General features: G+C 48.1%; 1 protein-coding gene across 3 annotated transcripts in view; it reads left to right on the top strand.

Annotated features, from left to right (window-relative positions):
* Positions 1-13,935, top strand: part of zgc:165508 (uncharacterized protein LOC100101652 homolog) — a 66,208-nt gene that overhangs the window by 26,465 nt on the left and 25,808 nt on the right. For all 3 annotated transcript variants that reach the window (XM_034167804.1, XM_034167805.1, XM_034167803.1), the window contains 2 exons: positions 11,573-11,666; positions 12,829-13,011. In XM_034167804.1, the coding sequence (XP_034023695.1) occupies positions 11,597-11,666; positions 12,829-13,011 (253 nt within the window). In that variant the 5' untranslated portion in view covers positions 11,573-11,596. The remainder of the gene's footprint in view (positions 1-11,572; positions 11,667-12,828; positions 13,012-13,935) is intronic.

Here is a 13,935-nt window from a genome sequence, read left to right as displayed (position 1 = left end):
TAGAGCAATAGGATTAATACACACTGACACAGCAATAGGATTAATAATACACTGACATAGAGCAATAGAATTAATAACATATAACAATTTATATATTGTCTTATATTTTCTTATAACAATCTTCTGAATGCTTTCCAACACGGACATGCTTTTTGTTGTGCGCCATTAGCGGCTCTTTCCTGACCCGCGAATTCCTCCGCACGTCTTTCATTACAAAATCTCCTGTAACAGTGGAATGTGCCGCAAAAGTGCTGATGTACACCTACCTCTTCCACAATTTCTCTGGTAGTCAGACGACGTCCCGGATCAACACAGCCTTCACTTTGGAAATGATCTGGTTGTTTCAGCCTGTCAATGGCCGCTCGGAGCGCGGCGCGCCCTCCGCCGCTGTGGGCCGTCTTTAATCCGGTTGTAATGGTCCTTAATCTGTGTGACGCCCAGAGTATCCTCACCGAAAGCAGTCTGAATCTTCCGAATGGTTTCCACCTGGCTGTCTCTCACAGTTTCTGGAAAAATTTGATTCAGCGCTGCTCCAGTCGCTCAGCCATTTCCCTGACAATGAAAATCCGACGAGGGGGGTGGACCAGTGCTCACTCAAAGCCTGCCCACATGCGAATGACACAACCGACAGGCGTGAAAAAACTCACGCATGCGCACAAAGGTTCAAGCTTGGCTGATGCAAGTGCACGATTCAAATCCATATAGTTTTTTAAAATAATAAAAAGGTCGGATAGTTTTCTAACAGACCTCGTAAACTCAGAGAGAACATATAAATGCCACACAAAAATGCTGCAGGTGGGAATCGAACCCATGACCTCCTTGCTGTGAGGCAACACTGGTAACCACTAAGTCACTGTGCTGCCCACAAAAGACATTAGACCAATAATATACTGACACATGGCAATAGGATTAAATACCCACACTTAAGACCAATAACAAATACTACTAATAATATACTTTGTATAGCAATGCAATTAATAACATATTGCTGCAAGAATGCCACAAGAAATCAGTCTTTGTGTGTGATGTTCTCCTGCCGCACAGCATGCCCGTGTTAGCTAAAGGGGCCATATTAATATATCATGTGTTGTATGTACTGGATAAAACATTTTTACTTAATTTTGAAGATGGTGCTCATCCTTTAAAGGGGCCTCTTGTGTGAACTCATTTTTTTCTACGTTATACAGTTAAAATATGGTTTGTTTTTGAGGGCATCTACCGCCATTCTTGGGAAAAATTGAGAGTGAACAACAGGCTCGTGCATGTACATACACTTACATGATCACTGAGATTTAAAAAAGCAATATGTTCATATGCTTGGCTTTATAACTCTGATAAAAAGAATGTGTATGCATGTGTCTGCTTTTGTGCTGACACAGCTATAGTTGTGATTCTACACAGAGCTTTATAAATGAGGCTCCTGGTCTTATAAACATTAGCTTGTTGAAAAGGTGTGCAATGTGACCCCTGCTGCTGTAGGTTTAATATAAATAAGTGGAACTTGATGGTCGATGAGTTGTAAAAAAAAAAAAAAAAAAAAGATTACTGATAATTACAATAATGATGATTCGTCTCTGGCAGCCATCTGGGAGAAAATGTGTTGCAGTGAGTCAGCCCAGAGACAATTAGTGATCTCCATTATGAAACCGGTTCTGCATCTCGCTCAGAGAGCTGTGGCTGAAAGTGGAAGCAAGATTCACATCACATTTTATCACTTTTATAGAGGAAATGAGCCTTCATATTTGTAAACATTTCTTAAGTGAACATTCACGCAGCAGAATCATTTCAAACTTTTATATATATATTTTTTTATATATACAACTTGTATTTTATATATATATATATATATATATATATATATATATATATATATATATATATATATATATATATAAAAGGGGGTTGGCTTATAACAACACTGGGCCCTCAGATGCATGAACATACTATACACACACAACCAAAGTTAAATTATTATTGGTTAATTAAAGTTTATTAAATGCCAACCTAAAATTAATTAATTCCATGACCCCCCTCCCCCCAACACATTGTAAAAAGCAAATAATAATGAGTTTTGACAATGTTTTTCTTGTTTCTTCTGCCTCTGACTTGTGATGACATCCGTTTATATATATGTCATCCATATATGTATATATACAGCGAGGAAAATAAGTATTTGAACACCCTGCGATTTTGCATGTTCTCCCACTTAGAAATCATGGAGGGGTCTGAAATTTTCATCTTAGGTGCATGTCCACTGTGAGAGACATAATACAAAAACAAAAATCTGGAAATCACAATGTATGATTTTTTAATAATTTATTTGCATGTTACTGCTGCAAATAAGTATTTCAACACCTGCACATCAGCAAAAAGTCTGGCCCTCAAAGACCTGTTAGCCCGCCTCTAAAAACTCCACTTCCACTCCACTTATTATTCCAAATTAGAAGCACCTATGTGAGGTCGTTAGCTGCATAAAGACACCTGTCCACCCCAGACAATCTGTAAGACTCCAACTACTAACATGGCTAAGACCAAAGAGCTGTCCAAAGACACCAGAGACAAAATTGTAGACCTCCACAAGGCTGGAAAGGGCTACAGGGCAATTGCCAAGCAGCTTGGTGAAAAAAGATCAACTGTTTGTTGTGAAAGTGTAGGAACACGGACCCACAACAGGGGGCGCAAATGAACGGACAATGAAGAAGGTAAATAACAAGTTTTACTGTTGTGAAACGAGCACAACCAATACAACAATCAACAATTTGGGGTTAAGCCGAATTCTGCTGGTGTCGTGTGGGCAGGCTCGAAGGTAGGAGACGTCCGTCCAAGTCGAACCGGAACCACCCAGATCTCCTCTGCCACCGAACCCTGGAAGTACTGGAACCGCCACTGCCTCCGCTCGTCGGATCCGGTACTGCTGGCAAGAGAGAGCAACAAACACACAGGTGTGGATGCGGCTGCACCCAGTAACACGGAGAGGGGAGAAGCCGCCTCCACCTCTCGTCACAATAAAGCAGGAAGGTGAGTACTTATCCAAGCAATCGGCTTTCGGTAGTCAGCTGTCCTGAAAGGTTTAACAAGTATTATCAGATAACACAGAATATGCTGCAGAGAAGGTTACCTCTATCTCAAGGCGATATCTCGGCACTGAGGTGGAGACGCCGTCCTGCTGATATACCTCCGTGCTGAGTGGAACAGCTGTGTCCAGTGATGGGTGACAGCTGTCACCCTGGCTGCTCTCGTGAGGCGGCAGCGCCCTCTGGTGCCTGGAGCCCGCACTCTGGTGGTGGTGGGCCAGCAGTACCTCCTCTTCAGTGGCCCACACAACAGGACCCCCCCCCTCAACGGGCGCCTCCTGGCGCACGACCGGGCTTGTCCGGATGGCGACGGTAGAAGTCGGCCAGGAGGGCCGGGTCCAGGATGAAGCCCCTCTTCACCCAGGAGCGTTCTTCGGGACCGTACCCCTCCCAGTCCACCAGGTACTGAAAACCCCGGCCCATTCGACGGACGTCGAGGAGCCGGCGCACAGTCCAAGCCGGTTCCCCGTCGATGATCCGGGCAGGAGGTGGTGCCGGACCCGGGGTGCAGAGGGGTGAGGTGTGATGGGGTTTTATCCGGGAAACATGAAATACTGGATGGATCCGCAGTGAGGCCGGGAGCTGAAGCCTCACTGCGGCGGGATTGATGACTTTAAGGATCTTGAAGGGTCCGATGTATCGTTCCTGGAGTTTTGGGGAGTCCACTTGCAGAGGAATGTCCTTGGTGGACAACCACACTTCCTGCCCAGGACGATACGTGGGGGCCGGGGCCCGCCGCCGGTCTGCATGTGTCTTCGCCCTCGTCCGGGCCTTCAACAAAGCAGAACGGGCGGCACGCCACACCCGACGGCACTTCCGTAGGTGGGCCTGGACCGAGGGCACACCGACCTCTCCCTCAACCACCGGAAACAAGGGGGGCTGATACCCCAAGCACACCTCAAAAGGGGAGAGGCCGGTGGCTGACGACACTTGACTGTTGTGGGCGTACTCGATCCAGGCCAGGTGGGTACTCCAGGCCGTCGGGTGCGCGGCTGTCACACAGCGTAGTGTCTGCTCCAGTTGTTGGTTGGCCCGCTCTGCTTGCCCGTTGGTCTGGGGGTGATACCCGGACGAGAGGCTGACCGTAGCCCCCAGTTCCCGGCAGAAGCTCCTCCAAACGTGCGAGGAAAACTGGGGACCGCGATCGGAGATGATGTCTGATGGTATCCCATGCAGACGGACGACGTGGTGGACCAAGAGGTCCACCGTCTCCTGGGCCGTTGGTAGCTTCGGGAGGGCCACGAAGTGGGCCGCCTTGGAGAAACGGTCGACTATCGTGAAGACGACGGTGTTTCCCTGGGACGGCGGGAGACCCGTGACAAAGTCCAAGCCGATGTGGGACCAGGGGCGATGTGGAACGGGCAGCGGCTGTAGCAGCCCTGAGGTCTTTCGATGGTCGGTCTTGCCCCTGGCGCAGGTGGTACAGGCCTGGACGTAGTCCCGGACGTCGGCCTCCAGGGACGCCCACCAGAAGCGCTGCCGGACGACTGCCACGGTCCTTCGCACCCCAGGGTGACAGGAGAGCTTAGAACCGTGACAGAAGTCCAGCACTGCAGCTCTGGCTTCCGGTGGGACGTAGAGTCTGTTCTTTGGTCCGGTTCCGGGGTCCGGGTCTCGGGTCAGGGCCTCCCGGACGGTCTTCTCCACGTCCCAGGTGAGGGCGGCCACGATAGCGGACTCCGGGATGATGGGATCCGGGGGATCTGACGGTTCCGTTTTGACTTCGTCTTCGTGTACCCGGGACAATGCATCCGATCTCTGATTCCTGGTCCCGGGACGGTAGGTAATCCGGAAGTCAAAACGGCCAAAGAACAGTGACCAGCGGGCTTGCCTGGGGTTCAGCCGCTTGGCGGTCCTGATGTACTCCAGGTTCCGATGGTCAGTGAAAACCGTGAATGGCACGGATGTTCCCTCCAACAGATGTCTCCACTCTTCGAGGGCCTCTTTCACCGCAAGGAGTTCTCGATTGCCGACGTCATAGTTCCGTTCGGCCGGGGTCAACCTGCGGGAAAAATAGGCACACGGGTGAAGGACCTTATCGGTCTTCCCGCTCTGGGCAGAGCACCGCTCCTATCCCTGAGTCCGAGGCGTCCACTTCAACCACTAACTGGCGGCTAGGATCGGGCTGCACCAGAACGGGTGCAGACGAGAAGCGCCGTTTCAACTCCTTGAACGCGGCATCGCACCGATCCAACCAGGTGAAGGGGACTTTTGGTGAGGTCAGGGCTGTCAGGGGGCTAACTACCTGACTGTAGCCCTTAATGAACCTCCTGTAGAAATTTGCAAAGCCGAAGAACTGTTGCATCTTCCTACGGCTTGTGGGTTGGGACCAGTCTCTCACCGCCGCCACCTTGGCCGGATCAGGAGCGACGGAGTTGGAGGAGATTATGAACCCCAAGAAGGACAAAGACGTGCGGTGGAACTCACACTTCTCGCCCTTCACAAACAGGCGGTTCTCCAACAACCGCTGTAGGACCTGACGGACATGCCGGACATGAGTCTCAGGATCCGGGGAAAAGATGAGTATATCGTCCAGATACACGAAGACGAACCGGTGCAGGAAGTCCCGCAAGACATCGTTTACCAAAGCTTGGAAAGTCGCGGGAGCATTACTGAGACCGAACGGCATGACCAGGTACTCAAAATGACCTAACGGGGTGTTAAATGCCGTCTTCCACTCGTCTCCCTTCCGGATCCGAACCAGATGGTACGCATTCCTAAGATCAAGCTTGGTGAAGATCCTGGCTCCATGCAAGGGGGTGAACACTGAATCCAATAAGGGCAACGGGTATCGGTTGCGAACCGTGATTTCGTTCAACCCCCTGTAATCAATGCATGGACGAAGCCCGCCATCTTTTTTACCCACAAAAAAGAAACCAGCACCCATCGGAGAGGTGGAATTCCGGATCAACCCGGCAGCTAATGAGTCCCGGATGTAGGTCTCCATTGATTCGCGCTCCGGCCGTGAGAGGTTGTACAGCCTACTGGACGGGAACTCACTGCCTGGCACCAAATCAATGGCACAATCATACGGGCGGTGAGGAGGAAGCGTGAGAGCCAGATCCTTGCTGAACACGTCCGCAAGACCGTGGTACTCCGCCGGCACCGTCCTCAGATTGGGCGGGACTCTGACCTCCTCCTTAGCTTGGGAGCCGGGAGGAACCGAGGAACCTAGACACTCCCGATGGCAGGTCTCGCTCCACTGCACCACTACCCCGGACGGCCAATCGATCCAGGGATTGTGCTTCAACATCCAGGGAAAACCCAGAACCACACGGGAGGTGGCCTGAGTCACAAAGAACTCGATCACCTCCCGGTGGTTACCTGACACCACCAGAGTTACTGGTGGTGTCTTATGCGTGATCGGCGGGAGTAGGGAGCCATCTAGTGCCCGAACCTGTACAGGCGAGGTAAGAGCCACCAGAGGGAGCCCTATCTCCCTGGCCCATCTACTGTCTAGCAGATTCCCCTCAGAGCCCGTGTCCACCAGTGCTGGGGCCTTCAGGGTTGAATCCTCATACAGGATCGTGACTGGGAGTTGTGTGGCAATGTGGGTGTGTCCCACGTGAATGTTTCGGCCCACCCCAGGCCCAGTCTCTAGGGGCGGGGCATTGGAGTTTAACCGCTCGGGGCAGTCGTTTGCAAGATGCTCAATCGAGCCACAAACAAAACAAGCTCCGTGGACCCGCCTCCTTTGTGCTCCAGGTGCCCTAAATGTTGCCCTGCTCGTGTCCATAGCTTCGTCAGCAGGGGGAGCCGTAGCCGCACGGAGCACAGGAACAGGGGAGCGTGGGGAGGGCGGAGCTCGGTCGGAACCGGAAGGGAGAGGGACGACGCGTGCCTGGCCACGCCCTTCGCCTCGTTCCCGACGGCGTTCTTCTACCCGGTTGTTGAGTCGTATGACTAGATCGATGAGCCCATCTAAATCCCGCGGTTCGTCCTTCGCCACCAGGTGCTCTTTTAGGACCAGTGACAGTCCGTTTACAAAGGCGGCGCGGAGGGCAGTGCTATTCCAGCCGGACCTCGCAGCCGCGATGCGGAAGGCGACTGCATAGGCAGCTGCGCTCCGACGCCCCTGTCTCATTGACAGTAGCACGGTTGAAGCGGTCTCTCCTCTATTGGGGTGATCGAACACCGTTCTGAGCTCCCGCACAAACCCATCGTATGTATGAAGGAGCCGTGAGTTCTGCTCCCAGAGCGCTGTAGCCCAAGCGCGTGCCTCCCCGCGAAGCAGGTTGATTACATAAGCTACTTTGCTAGCGTCAGTCGCGTACATCACGGGACGCTGTGCGAAGACGAGCGAACACTGCATAAGGAAATCCGCGCACGTCTCCACACAGCCTCCGTACGGTTCTGGAGGGCTTATGTATGCTTCTGGGGACGGAGGGAGGGGCCGTTGAACGACCAGTGGAACGTCACTATTACGCGCAGGGTCCTCGGGAGGGAGAGCCGCAGCAGCGCCCGGAGGGCGCGCTTCCACTTGTGCGGCGAGAGCCTCCACCCTGCGGTTTAGGAGAACGTTCTACTCGGTCATTAAATCCATCCGAGTGGTGAAAGCGGTGAGGATCCGCTGCAACTCACCGATTACCCCTCCCGAAGACGCCGACGCGCCCTGTTCTTCCATTGGCCGTTCAACAGCCGGTTGACGCCCCTCGGGATCCATGACGCTGGCCGAGATATCCTGTTGTGAAAGTGTAGGAACACGGACCCACAACAGGGGGTGCAAATGAACGGACAATGGAGAAGGTAAATAACAAGTTTTACTGTTGTGAAACGAGCACAACCAATACAACAATCAACAATTTGAGGTTAAGCCGAATTCTGCTGGTGTCGTGTGGGCAGGCTCGAAGGTAGGAGACGTCCGTCCAAGTCGAACCGGAACCACCCAGATCTCCTCTGCCACCGAACCCTGGAAGTACTGGAACCGCCAAGTCCCGAATTCCCAGGTGGCCACTGCCTCCGCTCGTCGGATCCGGTACTGCTGGCAAGAGAGAGCAACAAACACACAGGTGTGGATGCGGCTGCACCCAGTAACACGGAGAGGGGAGAAGCCGCCTCCACCTCTCGTCACAATAAAGCAGGAAGGTGAGTACTTATCCAAGCAATCGGCTTTCGGTAGTCAGCTGTCCTGAAAGGTTTAACAAGTATTATCAGATAACACAGAATATGCTGCAGAGAAGGTTACCTCTATCTCAAGGCGATATCTCGGCACTGAGGTGGAGACGCCGTCCTGCTGATATACCTCCGTGCTGAGTGGAACAGCTGTGTCCAGTGATGGGTGACAGCTGTCACCCTGGCTGCTCTCGTGAGGCGGCAGCGCCCTCTGGTGCCTGGAGCCCGCACTCCAGGCAGGGCGCCCTCTGGTGGTGGTGGGCCAGCAGTACCTCCTCTTCAGCGGCCCACACAACACTGTTAGAGCAATTATTAGAAAATGGAAGAAGCTAAGCTTGACTGTCAATCTCCCTCAGACTGGGGCTCCATGCAAGGTCCCACCTCATGGCGTATCAGTGATTCTAAGAAAGGTGAGTGATTCTAAGAAAGGAATCAACCCAGAACTGCATGGAAGGAGCTGGTCAATGACCTGAAGACAGCTGGCACCACTGTTTCCAAGGTTACTGTGGGTAATACACTAAGACGTCATGGGTTAAAATCATGCATGGCACGGAAGGTTCCCCTGTTTAAATCAGCACACGTCCAGGCCCATCTTAAGTTTACCCATGACCATTTGAATGATCCAGAGGAGTCATGGGAGAAAGTTATGTGGTCAGATAAGACCAAAATAGAACTAATTTTGGTCTTAATTCCACTTGCCGCGTTTGGAGGAAGATGAATGCTGAGTACCATCCCAAAAACACTGTCCCTACTGTGAAGTATGGGGATGGAAGCATTATGCTTTGAGGGTGTTTTTCTGCACATGGGACAGGCCGACTGCACTGTATTAAGGAGAGGATGACTGGGGTCATGTATTGCAAGATTTTGGGGAACAACCTCCTTCCCTCAGTTAGAGCATTGAAGATGTGTCGTGGATGGGTCTTCCAATGATGACCCGAAGCACACAGCCAGGATAAGAAAGGAGTGGCTCCGTAAGAAGCATATCAAGGTTCTGGAGTGGCCGAGTCAGTCTCCAGACCTAAACCCAATAGAAAATCTTTGGAGGGAGCTCAAACTCCGTGTTTCTCAGCGACAGGCCAGTAACCTGGCTGATCTAGAGAAGATCTGTGTGGAGGAATAGGCCAACTGCAAACAAAGGCTACTGTACCAAATATTAACATTGATTTTCACAGGTGTTCAAATACTTATTTGCAGCAGTAACATACAAATAAATTATTAAAAAATCATTTTCCTCACTGTATGTATGTATATATATATATATATATATATATATATATATATATATATATATATATATATATATATATATATATATATATATACTGAGAATTACTGTCATAGATGTTATGATATGACACATAAGATACCAATGGCACGGTTTTAAAAAAAGTTTCAAATTAGACCTGTTGGTCTGAGCTTTCCTTTTTTATTGAGTTATGATGTTGGGATTTTTTTTTCCTCTTTTTTTGCTTGATAGTGTAATGTTTCAAATTAGGTTAAATTTGAAGGGATTTTGGCTGAAAATCCCACATCTGTGACGTGACAGCTGCAACACTGTTGAGGAGCAATTTCTACAGTAAGTGGAATAAAGAACAGCAGTGCAGGGAATTATTAATGTAACTGTCAACTGAAGATTTTTCTGTCATTGTTGGTGAATCAGACATGCAGTCAGAATTGTTACACAGTGAGCAGTTGCCATCGAAATGTTCCCACTGTGGAAAAGGTGAAAATGTCAATGGAAAAAATTAGATGACTAGTGAGAGGAAGAAATGCACGCTCAAATTACTCTCCACCAGGAGATTAATAATTTATTTTAATTGGATTTAAAATGCACTACACCAAAAATAGCTAAAATTAAATTTAAAATGCTTTTTAAATTAGGGTTCCTAAGCAGATAATGCCTTTTATGGAAGGGAGCCAATGTTAATTCTAAATAACATGAATATATTTAAATTGTAAATAAAGCTCTATACTGAAAATGATTATTAGTTGTAGCTCACATATAATGTCACAAATTGAGCTTGTGTACATGTGCAGAGGTGTGTGCTTGACTCTTTATCACTTATTGATTATGTCATTTCTCATTTCTGAGCTCTTGCTGTTTATGCTGATAAATCCATCAACATTTAACACTCAGCTGGATTGGGCTTTGTTTTTCTGATCTTTTTTTTTTTGACACTATCACTTCCATTTCAGTGAAATTACAATTAAATGTATGATTTTGTTCAAAATATTTACTATAGTGCAAACTGTGTTGATGACAACGTTCTAAACCCTGGAGTTGGCATTTATGTGACATATATTCACAGTTTGTAGTGAACATGTTCCCCCCAAAGCAGCATAACGTCTGCTGCACGATCCTATGATGTTTGCAGAAATAGTAACCTTGTAATTTTGGGGATACTGATGCATGAAAGCACAGCAGCATCCTCACATCGGGGTGAATGTGAGGCATTATTTCTAAAATGCTTTGAGCGCAGATGGAAAAGCGCTATATAAATGCAGTCCATTACTATTTACCATTTTACTGAGAGGTAAAACTGGACAGTAGTGGGCACAGCTAACCAAAAAGTTAATTATATGCGTGGTGGAAGCAATACTTGGGACAGTTTCAAAAGCTGTACTCAGCAGGATGTTTTATCTGTTACATACAGACCCCTGCACACACAGTAAGACTGAACACAGGCTGAACACATTTGGAAAAACCTGCTTACATTAATCATCAATCAAATCCATCATGTTTGTTGACCCATACTAAGTGACAAAGCATAGCCTTAGCTCCGCACGTGGCCTTTATTGTTGATGTTTGTTCCTCACGCGGGTCTATAAAAAGAGTGAGCAGACAAAGGGATTCGTCAGCACCTGATACTCTCATTATGGTTTGACTTACAGACCTGATATGTCTGAAGGAGGACACAGTGGGAGGGTGAGGTCCATCTTTTGTCTACTACCTGCCTCACTTAATTTTTAATTAATTTTATGGAAATTACATGTCTAGTCATCTGTCGACAAGGGGCTTTAGACGAGCTTAATCAGTCTCCTCTCACAGACTAAACACATTTTCTGAGTAGTATGTTCGTACTTCCACCAACAATCCCTCATGCGTCATACGTCTTGTCATTGACATCCACAATTAAAAACAAATGAAAATGTGTATGTTTGTTGTCATATAACTTCCGATTCATTAAAGCAGCAGTGTCTGTGAAGACAGGCTACTTTCAGGTTTCAAGGCCTTTGCATACAATGAAGTATCAGTACTTTGAATGCAGGACTCCCGTCACCATGAAAAGGGTTTTCCTCTGAGTCACATCAGGATGTGTTCACAGGCTGTGTTGTAGTCAGACCCTCCTGTTTTCAACTCAAACATGTTACTCTTGTCTTTTCAGGTGAATGCTGACGACACCGTTGAAATGTTACCGAAATCAAGACGAGCTCTCACCATTCAAGAGATTGCTGCATTAGCGCGATCCTCCCTACACGGTGAGCACAACATTAAAAATATTTAATTGTTCCTAAGCACAGCCAACACCAAACAAATCAGTGACATTTGTTTAAGTAACAAGGTTTTTAAAGCTGACATGCAGATTATGTTCATATACGAGGTCTGTTAGAAAAGTATCGGACCTTTTTATTTTTTTCAAAAACCTGATGGATTTGAATCACGTGTGCTTGCATGAGGCAACCTTGAACCTTCGTGTGCATGCGTGAATTTTTTCACGCCTGTCGATTGTGTCATTTGCTTGTAAGCAGCCTTTGTGTGAGGATGGGTGGAGTCTCTCGTCGGTTTTTCTTTGCAAGGAAATGGCGGAACAACTGGAGCAGTGCGACTGCATCAAATTTTGCCAGAAACTGGGCAACAGCCAGGTGGAAACCATTCAGATTATTCAGACAGCTTTCTGTGGCTTTTCAGTCGTGTGACTATCCAAGAAATTGTGGAAGAGGTGAGCATGTCCCAGCATGTCCTGTGAGACTTCAACACGGTGGCGCTTTTGTTCCGCCATCAGCTTCGTGCAGAAGCCATCGGCATGAATTTCGCTGCAACTCTTTTCATGGCAAAATCTTCGGTCACAGTGGAATGTACCGAAAAAGTGCTGATGTCCACCTCTTCTGCAATTTCTCAGATAGTCACACAATGGTCCCACATCACCACAGCGTTCACTTTGGAAATGATTTGGTCATTTCAGCATGTTGATGGCCGACCGGAGCGCGACTTGCTCTCCACCGTTGTGCGGACGTCTTTAAACCGGTTGTACCGCTCCTTAATCTGTGTGATGCCCATAGGATCGTCACCGAAAGCCGTCTGAATAATCCGAATGGTTTCCACCTGGCTATCACCCAGTTTCTGGCAAAATTTGATGCAGTCGCGCTGCTCCAGTTGTTCTGCCATTTCCTGGCAAAGATAAAACAATGAGAGACTCCACCCATCCTCACACAAAGGCTGCTTACAAGCAAATGACGCAATCGACAGGCGTGAAAAAATTCACACATGCGCACGAAGGTTCAAGGTTGGCTCATGCAAGCACACATGATTCAAATCCATCAAGTTTTTGAAAAAAATAAAAAGGTCCGATACTTTTCTAACAGACCTCGTACTCAAATAGGAAATGTAGGTGAACTACAGTCATTTATCTTTGTAAAACAGGTATTTCCCAAGTGGTGAAGGACCATGTGACGAAGCCTACAGCCATGGCTCAGGGCAGAGTCGCTCACCTGATTGAGTGGAAGGGCTGGTGTAAGCCCATGGACACACCAGCAGCCCTGGAATCTGACTTCAACTCTTACTCAGATCTTACCGAGGGAGAACAGGAAGCACGCTTTGCTGCTGGTAAGATTTTGGTTGTATATCTTCCATAATTGTGCTCTATTATTATTATTCCCATCATTTTATATATTTAAAATAGCCTGCTGTACTACATTTAATTTTCAAGGTATGATAAATTTTATAATCATGACAAATGTATAGATCAAAGATCACCTGTTTAATGGAGTCCTGGGCATGTGGCCTTCCTGCCTGCAGAAAGCTGCTTTTTTTGTATGGGCAAGGGGGTTTGGAGAGAGGGAAGGGTGGGGGGTGGTTTTAGAGGGGATGGAGGGGATGGAGAGGATGGGTGGAAGCCATTTTGATCCTCATTCCTGGAAAACTACATTCTGGATTCTCATTCTGTCCACTGTCCACTGTCACAGTGGACAGTCAAGGGTCTTGTCTCTGGAGAATGGTCACTGGTGTGGTACTGTGGACACATATACTGTACCGTGGCACCCATGTCCAAATGTGAGGTGGCTCATGTGGATGGGCACCTGGAATGTCCTTTCTCTTAGCAAGGATGACTATCTTCCACTGTTGTTGATGGAGACTGAAACCTTCCCCTTTCCAGTGACTGCTGTCTGAGGTGACATCTTTTGGTCTGGTGCCTTCCATGTGGTCAGTATACTGATGAATGGCAGATGCTGTGATGTACCATATTCTTCTGATGGTGTCACCCCTGTCAATGATCATATTATGAGGCTCAGACACAGGCATTGCTACAGTTTCAGGCATACTGCATTGCTATCTGTACTGGGCGAGGTGCTTACAAGGATCATCCTCAACAGGATTCAGTCCCAGCTCAGTCTGAGGTCATGCCCGAGAAGTCGGCCAGACTATATACTATTTCACTGAATACAAGGTTTAATATAAACAGTGCTTCTTTGCAGCCAATGTTGGTTTCCTCAGCATGTTTTATTTGTTGATTGTACTGCTCTGTGGGAC

Source organism: Thalassophryne amazonica, chromosome 4, assembly GCF_902500255.1.
Source record: "Thalassophryne amazonica chromosome 4, fThaAma1.1, whole genome shotgun sequence".
In the NCBI taxonomy this organism is placed as follows: Eukaryota; Metazoa; Chordata; class Actinopteri; order Batrachoidiformes; family Batrachoididae; genus Thalassophryne; species Thalassophryne amazonica.
Note: the sequence above shows the minus strand (reverse complement) of the source record. Positions and strands in the feature narration are given on the sequence as shown.